This window comes from Xiphias gladius, chromosome 23 (assembly GCF_016859285.1).
Source record: "Xiphias gladius isolate SHS-SW01 ecotype Sanya breed wild chromosome 23, ASM1685928v1, whole genome shotgun sequence".
NCBI lineage: Eukaryota > Metazoa > Chordata > Actinopteri > Istiophoriformes > Xiphiidae > Xiphias > Xiphias gladius.
In genome coordinates, this window is record NC_053422.1 from 5,939,692 (window position 1) to 5,949,854 (window position 10,163).

Consider the following 10,163-nt stretch of genomic DNA (forward strand, 5'->3'; position numbering starts at 1 on the left):
GTCTAGCAATTGACTTTCATATCATACGGAAAATTTTTGAAGTGATGGGAAATATACATCCACAATTGTATAGAGAATGAAAGTGAGAATTATGGGAAAGAAAATCTAGTATATGTGTATGTGTATAGGTAGCTAAGGAGTTAAAACGTCCAAAAACATTGTTATGGTCCTTTAATAAGTAGATTTACAGTATTTCTGTCACGGAATTAAACTCTTCACCTGTCCCACAATAGCACTATACTCTATGAAAAATCGCTTTGTCCTAGGATATGTCTCTGCATCCAAGGAAAAAATGAAACTGCAGCACCTGAAAGAAATTTAGAGAAAGACACTTGATGGTTTTGTTGACTAAAAATGGATGACGATATAGCTTCATAGATTGTTAACCCCAGCTGTTGAATTTATGTCTGCGTTCAGCGCGCCGGGACCGACGACGACACCCTGATGAGGATTATGGTGTCGAGGAGCGAGTGGGACATGTTGGACGTCAGAGCCAGCTTCAAGAAGAAGTATGACGCGTCTCTGTACACCACGATCCAGGTACCGCTCACTCGAACGGCAGCTTTTTAATAACCAGTAGACGTCTCGGATGGACTACACTTAGCCATCACGGACCCATTCAAGATCAACAAGACCTGAGATGTGTATGACATGTAGTTGCGTGCGCCTTAGCGTGGTTAGCATGTTTAATACACCAAAACCAACTTGACACTTCAGCACACTTACTTTTTCTCTCAGCGACGTTAAATTTGAGGTGGGTCCCAATGTCGACCCCGTCTTGCTGCTGTCGTGTTCCTCTCCCTTCGCTGTGTGTTATCTGACCATAGCTCGGCCCAGTCTAGGCAAGGTGGCAGACCCACCTGAGAGATGACTTGAGCGCGCAGGGAGAGAAATGGAGGACATTTTGGATTATACCATCGTCTCGTCTCAGGCATGGAAAAAAAAGGTCGCTGACAGACGTATTTTTCGTCACCGTTTTCATTAAAGAAATCAACATTACAGTGAGATGTGATGTATTTCTCTTCACATCTTCCCTCCTGATGCTCTGCTAAACATCCCCATCCATCCCTCTGCAGGCCCTTAAAGCACCGGATGGGTTTACCGTGCTTATGCTGCTTACTCACCGTTCATGTCAGTGATGGAGTGGAGATCAGTGATTCACTTTAAATCCATGGTTCAGCGTGATGAGACTGCCTCCCTGCTTTTCACACCGGCCAAAGTGACTTAATCTATTTTCCTGGGGCCAGATGTTCATACAGAGAAGAGTGCCATCCTCCGGTTGAAAATCCCAAATGGCCAATATTGAATAGATAAATCAAATCGAATAAAATATACGAATGACCCGATATATATTTTTACAGTTTTAGAAGCGTTCTTATTTAATTTACTGTAGTAATTATTATTTCAAAAGGCCCAATTTTTCAGACATATATATATGTCATGGTGGTTGTTTTCCTGGTCACACCAATTCATTTCACTTTTATGGCTTTTCATGATAGTAGACTGTTCTCACAGTGGACATTTTGATTTGATTTGATTTGATTTGATTTGACACAGGTGTAGCTAATAACATCAATAATAGCTGATGTCCATTTAGGCACTGCACTTTAATGGCGCTGGTTTTATGCATGATCACATGTGTTCACTGTCATGACTCACTCACTCGCACTTAGACAAAGGACTGGAGTCCTTTTTAATGTCCACCGACCTGCTTTTTCTGCTATAATAACGGGATGTTCACGTCTTATAGGAGTTACTATAACTACCAGTTTAAAGCTTGCAGCCTAAGTACCTCTCACATCGACATCCAAGTCATTGTTGGATCTGGGAAAACTTGGATTTGAATGAAAATACCTGAAAAAGCAAACAGATATGAACACCTCATGTTAGCCAAAGTCCCTCGTCCGACGGATTTGAGTTTAATTTAAATAAGGGTCATGGCTATAGCGCAACATGGTCCATGCAGAGTAATTTTTTAACCTTTTACACGATCAGCTTTGCAGTCTAACAACTACCTCAACTTGTCTGGTGATGTGAACACTCCCAAGCTGTAGACATGGGACACATTCCCATCATCACCTTCCCTTCTATGTTGTGTGAAGATGGCCCAAGAAAAAAATATCTGCTTTGAAAAGGGCTTATTTTTTTCATATCCGTGCCTCGACACCTTTCTACCATATCACATCTCTCTAGGCCCTTAGCAAACTCCACGCCCGAGACAGTGTAAGAAGCCTCTCTTTTTGCTCTTTATGTGCTTCATTGTTCAGACTGTAATTCATGCTGCAGAGTGAACGAAGCTGTTCACATCAGCCTCCTACTTGCAATTCAGCTGTAAGTCTGACATATGGAGAATTTCTGATAGCTCCACAGAAGTCTCAACAAAACCAGTGGCAAAATGGCTGCAAAGCAACGTTTGTCAGCACGTTGCATGTGAAGAAAATTAGCATTAACTCAACTAATACAAACAATACACAATACATTAACCTAATACAAAAGGAGATATACCGTGCATTGATTGCACCTGGTGTCACTGGATCATGAACCACCACAACCATGTGACTAGAAGGCTAGCAGTCACGTTAACCAGCCTGGAATCATACATCAATGCCTCTAAATCAGAGTAACGGGGGTTATTTAAATATATTTTTCATTCTGCGCACTTTAGTTGACTTAAATTTACGAGTTACTTTGCAGATTCAGATCAATAATACGAGATATAATCAACAAATAAATTAGGATGTATTACGATAGGTTAAGATGAGGCTTTATTTTTTTTTGGGGGGGGGTCACAAGATAGATAACTGCAGCAATCCCTGCTATAATGAATTAATATAAAATAAATTTATTCTGAAATGGACCATTGTGCAGAATGAGTATGTTTATTTTCAGTACTTTAAGTATACAGTACTTTAATGCAAATGTTTTTGTTATTTTACATAAGTAGAATTTTGAAAGCAGGACTTTGACTCGTAAAGAGAGTATTTGTGTGGTACTGTCACTTTTACTCAGCCTAAGTAAAAGATCCGATTACTTCTTCCACCACTGCTACTGTTAACTCATTGACTTGATACCAAGGGGCGGCAAATATAAACCCGCCATTTGTACTTTTACATCATGATGCTGATTATTGTGCATAGATGGTTAAAGGAAGAGATACAGTACAATAAAAGTGATAAAGAAAGATAAAAAACAAACAAACAAACAATCAATAAGTCGAAACTCAAAGTCCAGGCTAGCTAGTTAGCTAATTGACTAGCCATGTAGCATCTCTAGCCTTGTTGAGCTAAGTAAAAGGATGAAGTTACTAGGAACCATGTCGCCACTTTATTTATTTACAGCGGCAGCCGGTTGACTAATTCAGATTAGGTTTGCTTTGCCTTTGTCCTTGCGCTAGCTATTAGATAACAATTGTGTAGCTCTGGCCAACTCTTAGATGACCCCATTTCGAGAGCATTTGCTCTGCCTTCTAGGAGACACTGGGAACTCCACCACATGAGATTTACCGGGCGCTGTTGTCAAAAGCGGCAATGGCAGTACAGGCTTTTTTCTTTTTTGCAGTTTGGTGTCTCGCTCAAGGACACTTCAGCTGGAGGAGCAGGAGCCCCGACCGCCCGAGCCACAGCTGCCCACATGTCGTGAAAAGTGAAAGCGTGATACACCCTGCAGCCCTCGCTGGAAAACCAACTGCTAGATAAATACAAATAGGGCCTTTTTAAAAAATGCTACTAATAACAACCCAAAGGAAATGGATGATGTGGAAAGAACAGGCTCAGTCAGTAAAAAAGGGACTTCTGAACTTTACAAGACTGATGAAACTTTGAATTCTATCTCTGGTGCTTTTGCAGGAGGACACAACTGGAGACTACCAGAAGGCTTTACTCTACCTCTGTGGTGGGAATGATTGATGCCGTGTTGCGGCGCGTCGGGCAGCGCGGAGCGACGGGCCACCGTGAGATGAGGTTACCGGGTCCGGACTGTTCGAGCCTCTCTGACTTCAGCTTGTTATCGAGTTAGCGTGTGAATTACCCGCCCTGTGGTTTTGACTCACGACATCAACTACTGCATGAACATTCACTTAAAAGTTCATCGTTTAAGCAAAACGAACCACAAAGCTCTGACACGGTGTTGAATCGAGGTGCAGTTTCGATTTGAATGTAGTGACTAATGTGAGCTGTGTTTGAAGTAATGGAATATTTGATCGGTTTGAAATAAATGGTTTGGCCACAGTCATTTGGCCCCTATTTCCAGTAAAATGTACAAACAGGACTGATAGTTGTTTACCTAATTTGTGCACAGTGCTCACAGCATGTGTTAAATAAGACTTGGACACATAATACTGCAGCTGAATTATTCAACCCCACATGCGCTCCTGCTCCCATTAATTGCAAATGAACCGCCGAGGCGGACTGAAGTTGCAGTGCCGCTGTCGATGATCGGTAAGTAACGGGACACCGTCGGAAATGTGCCGACCCGTGTCGAGACACCTGCCGCCTGCCTGTCTCTGTCCCTGATGGTGCTCGGATCCGCGGATGGGCGGTGACCTGGCTTCGCTGCAGCTGTGCCGCAGGGTGGCAGCAGAGTGTAAAAGTGAGCGGCCTGTCTTTATAAACAGTTTTTCCACACGCCTCGTCTTCGCGTGTCGTAATGTTTCACACCGCCATAATAAATCCGCATGACTCCGTATGTTTTGCGTCTTCCCCATCGCGTCGTATGGAAAATGACCGACTGTGCCTTCTTGTCTCTCGGGGCCTTTTGTGCACATGTCACCGCATAAGAGCGCAGTGGTGGAAAGTAACTGAGTACATTTACTCCCGAGCTGTACTTGATACAATTCTGAGGCACTTACACTTTACCAGGTCATCTCTATCTTCTGCTACCTTATACTTCTACTGCACCACGTCAAATATTATTATCCTTTGCACCGAGCTACGTTTTTTTCCTGACATCTTTACAGACTGAAATTTTACATTAAAATTTAAAGAATTAAGATTTACATACAAAACACACGAGGCATTTACAGCAGATGGTGTGCATTTGATTTACCCTACCCAACAGTGTGTAAAATTAGAGCTGAAACAATTAGTTGATCAATCGATTAGTCGATCAACTGAAAAATAATCAACAGATGACTGAGTTTAAGTCATGTAAGTCGTTTTGAATGTAAAGCTAGTCAATATTTCCTAGTTCTAGCTTCTTAAACGTGGCAATTTATTGTTTTTCTCCCTTTGATAATTTTGATAATCTTAGTTTTCTAGTTTTTCAGTTTTCTTCTTTTTGGTTTCGGAGTATTGACTGGACAAAAGAAGCAATTCAGAAGCAATCTGAAGATCTCACTTTGGACCCTTTTTACAGACCCAACAGTTACTGGATTAATCGAGAGCATAATCGGCAGACTGATAAAAAATGAAAAGAGTCATTAGTTAGTCTTATATAATACATTATTAGTTTTAAATTAAGTATTTAAAACCAGCTCCAACAGTAAAATGTTATTGACACATAAATCCATCGGTAATAATAATCCAGTGATATAATATAAAATAGTAAAAAACTCACAGGGGCCATTTTTCTGCATTTAGCACTTTTACATTTGACACTTTTCTGATTATGTTTTCCTTCTTTTGTACCATTTTCAAACATCAGCATAATTCGAGAAAATCGAATAAGCAATTTGTGATTTCTTTAACCAAAAACCGAAATATGATCGATGACACTTTTAAATCTGAACTAGAATTAAAGATAAAGTTCTGGGTTTGGGGAGTGCTTGTGCTCGCAACAGGAGTGTGCAGTAATATGAACCCGTCCGTTACTTATGATTTCTGTAACTACATTCAAGGCTGCTTCAGGTTGATGTTTGAGGGAGCTCGCCAGTTAGTTTGTAAGTGGAAATCCAAGTTTAGATTCATACATTTATCCTAACGATCACTCAGACATACAGCAGGCTTAAATGTCAGAAAATGAACCTAGGAGGTGATTTCTAGGTGTCTCTGTGGTTCAGAAACCCTCCGTCACGTTTAATAAACTTCCGTCTGCCAGACGTTATGTTCAAGAGCCACCTGAAGGTTCAAGTTGAAAATGCTTCCATGTCGTGGCATGAATTGGCATGCTTTTCCTCTGTCTGCAGACACGGATTCACTCCAGTTCACTGCAAAATGACTTGCAAATTGATGTAAGCTTTACCCTGTAGTTATAGTCATTTGGGTGAGGAACCATGACTGCATTTCTGTTGCTGTCTGAGCTTTTTTATATATGTTTATATTGCAGATTAGCTCCTAGATAATTTTTTTTTTTTTTTTTTTTGTTCGAACAGGCGGATCAGTATTGACCTGTATTTTTTAGTACCAAATCCTATGTTCAACAATAAGACGTCCCAGCTTAAACAGAAGCAGAGGAAAGAGAATGGAAATGTACCGCAAAATAGGTAGAATTATAAAAAAAACCTTTAAAATATAATAAATATATAAGTGAAAAAGATATTTTTAATAAATAATAAGTAAAATACAATGTCTTCGACCAAAAAATATAATACACTAAAGAGAGAGAGAGAAAAAATGTCAAAACTCTCAAAATTAGGGAGGAATTGCTCCATATTTTTGATTTGTGCATGTGGAATATCTGATTATAGTCAAGTGCAGCACCGAGGGCTCTTGGCGGTTGATAGCTGTCCTCGGATTTAAACGAGGTGAACCTGCCGAGGCATTCCAGTTTTCACGCTGCAGACTGGCCCGATCGGACACATTTATTTGATTCTTCAATGAGGAATGTTAATCAGGGCCAGGTCCAGTCTACGATGTGTTTACTGAACCTACTGAAATCCCAGTAAATTGAATTTCAGCCGCTGAAAAAGTCAAAAGCATAGTGCAATTTGAAGACAATGTATCATGGGGATAGATATAAGATCAACACATGAAAAACCAAACAAAACAGGGATACAGGGATATAGACAACTCATGTCTTAAAACAAACACCATCCTGAGGAATACTGTACTGCACAGCGCAGGATGTACAATAGTCTACAATAAGAATATCATCATACACACAATATGCAATATCCAATATCTCAACTGTGCTATAACACAAAAATCGCTAGAATTTGTCTACACATTTTGGTTGGTTGGTTGTTAATCAATAAGCATGACTCAGCGCTGATGTGGCCCCGGGGGCTGTGACCTCTGTCTGCCGTAAATCACTGGTCCTGTGGGCCGGACGCTCGTTTCTACTGCAGGGGGATGCTGTAAACAAGCCTCCAGTGTCACATTTCATTCTCAAATAGCAAAAGATGAAGCAGTATTATTTTTCCAGCTCAGTGAGCTCTGCTGACTCTCGCCCCTTACGTGGTTGTTTACTCATCTCTGTTCGGAAGAGGAGGCTTCACGGCGTTTGTCTGCTGTGGGCCACTTCATGCGGCACCCTGGGACCCGAGGGTGGGTGCAGTGTTCGTTGGTTGCTCGGTTCAGACAGGAAGACCAACGCATCATTCAGTTTTCACTCTAACAGTGCAATATTAGAGGTGTTCCGTAAATTCCCCATCAGTTCTTTGTAATCTTAGGTGTAAAGCTCTTTATGAACCAGATGCCCATCCACACACACATACAAAAGGCATTCATATGAGCATGTAATCTGGACTGTGCGTACACACATAAACATTGTGCCAAATCTCCTTAGTGTCAGTAGTGCTGGGGTTGCGTTCTCCCCCGCTTTCAGTTTTGACCAGGGCCCACATCCCCTCAGCCAATCAGGAGCCACAGGCCGTCAGGCCACCGGTGAGTCCGCACCGTCCACGGTCCGCTCAGGAAGGAGGCTTTGGCACCTAAAGAGGGAATGCAGAGATCAAGAGAAGCCTGCGGTGTGTCGAAACATGTTCGACACGAAAGCCGAAGTCGCTCCACCGACTAAAATCAGACAAGAAAACGAAAGACTTGAGGAGACAAACCTGCTGTGTTGAAGCTTTTGACTTTTAATGCTGCAGCTGGACAAACCGGGGGAGACTGGGGGAGGCCAAAAGCATGTGGAACTGACGCCTGAGGTCACTCGCTGTCCATATTTTACCTGCAGCATTCATCTGCAAACATGCCTAACAGCAGGTGTCACTTTCAGGTGTTTTCTGGGGTTTCCTGGGTTCTCCGTCGGGTAGTGGGCTCTGTAGGTAGTGCGTCAGGGATTTAATGCAGGAGACCGGAGTTTGTGTCGTGTCACGGACCTGCAATTAAGATTTACCTTTTTATTTGATCTAATCCTGACGATGCCGAATAAATAGATAAATAAATAAATATACTTTTTACAGTGGTCATAATAGCATCAGGCTTATCGCTGTCTTACCACAGATGTTATTGCAAAAAAACTTGTAATCATCCTCATATAAAATTCACCAGTGGACACTTGACTGAAGAGTCTTCCCTGGTAGGGGTACGGCCACTGCTGTGCTTGAAGGTCAACACTTCACGCCTCCACAGAGGCGCCTCAGGGGACACAACCTGTCCGCTGACTCGCGACCACTATTGGTGGTCCTCGGCAATGGCTGGCCGCGTTTTCTATACAGAGCATGTGACCGGGCTGCGAACACACGCTGGTAATTTCCGAAGTAATAATTTTAGCTCTTGTGCCACGTTGTAACATGTGAAGGATTACTGGTGACCTCTGAACCGCTGGGAAAAAATGGAGATGGTAAATCGGCTCCTACTGAACACTGAATTCCTTTGCTGGTAAGTGCGTGTGGAGGCGCTCATCTCCATAACCTGCGCCTGCGCTGCAACTTCGAAGGTTTGGAGGACTTTGAGCTAGTAATGGCGGATGTTTCACCGAGCCGCGTGCGGCAACCGAGAACCAAGGGTACCGCGGGCGAAAAGTAAATCACGGTGCAGCGAACGCAACAAACCGCACACCCTTTGCTGGATGCCTTCATCTGAAGCGTTGCCACAGTAACGCAACGTATGGGTGACCCCTGTCGTCCGCTCGCTGAGGCATACAGCGTGCAGTGCGCTAACAGCAATTCGGTTAACGCCTTTTCATTGGACACGGTTAACTGTTTTCTGCGGGAGCAGAATATGGCAGCGCAGAGTAGTTGGGGGTCATGTAGGGGCTTGCTGAGATGGGCCTGGGTTAAAACAGACACGTCTGGACCATGATTATATATTAGAATACAAGACCTACATTGGTGCAATTTTGCAACATTACCGATAATGGTGTCTTTATTCTCTTGAACATGTCCTCAGCAAACATTATTTTTCACGGTTTTCTTTTTTTTTTCGGTATTTGAAAAGACAGTCTTGGTGCTTAATTTGACACCAATCTCAACAGCTTTGAGCAGGGCGGTCGGTCTGCAAGCCCTTCAATCAAATTATCGTCCACACGAAGTTTCTAAATTAAGAGCAAACAGGTGCTCCTCCGGCGTTTTACTGAGAGAACACATTCTCTGAAAATAGTGTCTCGCCAGCAGAATCAGAATCTCGTGTTTTCCGCAGCTCTTTTGTTAAAGTGTTCCCTGAAGGAATTCTCCCTAACTACACTTTTATAGTCTTAGCATTCCTGCAGTTATTTGCGACTGCCTTCTAATTTACTCTTTGTTGCAGCCGCATCACCTCGGTCCGCCTCATCTGCCAACGAGGGATTCCCCCACGTGGCCCAGAATGCAACCTGCTGAGAGTCTGAGCTTGATGGATTTCAGCTGTGGGGGATGCATTAGGTTACAGCAGGAGACGAAGCTCAAATCACCGAGAAAAAAGAAAGTAATTCCCTTTTTCTCAAATAAGAGCGTGCCCCGGGGCCGCTCTGTGGGTGGAGAAAATGTTTTGTCTGCCTCTTGAAATTTAATTAGCAGAGGTTTTTTCACACAATCTTCATGAGAAAAGGAGTTAGACAGCATCAAAAATTGTAAGTTCGTCCCTGCCTCTTGAAAGAGGGATTTCTCTCTGTATGGTTGCTGAATGTTGGTACCGACGCTCTGCTGTTTGCTGCTGATGTTTCAGCTTCGTGTGAAAAATGGTGAGTTGGCATCACGTTAGAAACAACAAATTCTGAAACGCAGAAAAAGCACATCATCAACAGCTGTTTTATGCACCGAGTAAGTGTTACAGGACAAGACAATTGAAATTTCTCAGTTTTTGGCCCTGATTTCCCCAAAATCGGATAGGATTAACAGCCCTCAGGTTACAAGCCTACTAGCAGAT

The 10,163-nt window shown here is 42.6% G+C and overlaps 1 protein-coding gene across 1 annotated transcript in view; it reads left to right on the forward strand.

The window, feature by feature from the left end:
* anxa5a (annexin A5a) overlaps positions 1 to 3,905 on the forward strand; it is a 28,088-nt gene extending 24,183 nt beyond the window's left edge. Inside the window, exons 14-15 of the mRNA XM_040120567.1 lie at positions 418 to 540; positions 3,846 to 3,905. Of these exons, the coding sequence (XP_039976501.1) occupies positions 418 to 540; positions 3,846 to 3,905 (183 nt within the window). The remainder of the gene's footprint in view (positions 1 to 417; positions 541 to 3,845) is intronic.
* Positions 3,906 to 10,163: the final 6,258 nt, after the last annotated feature.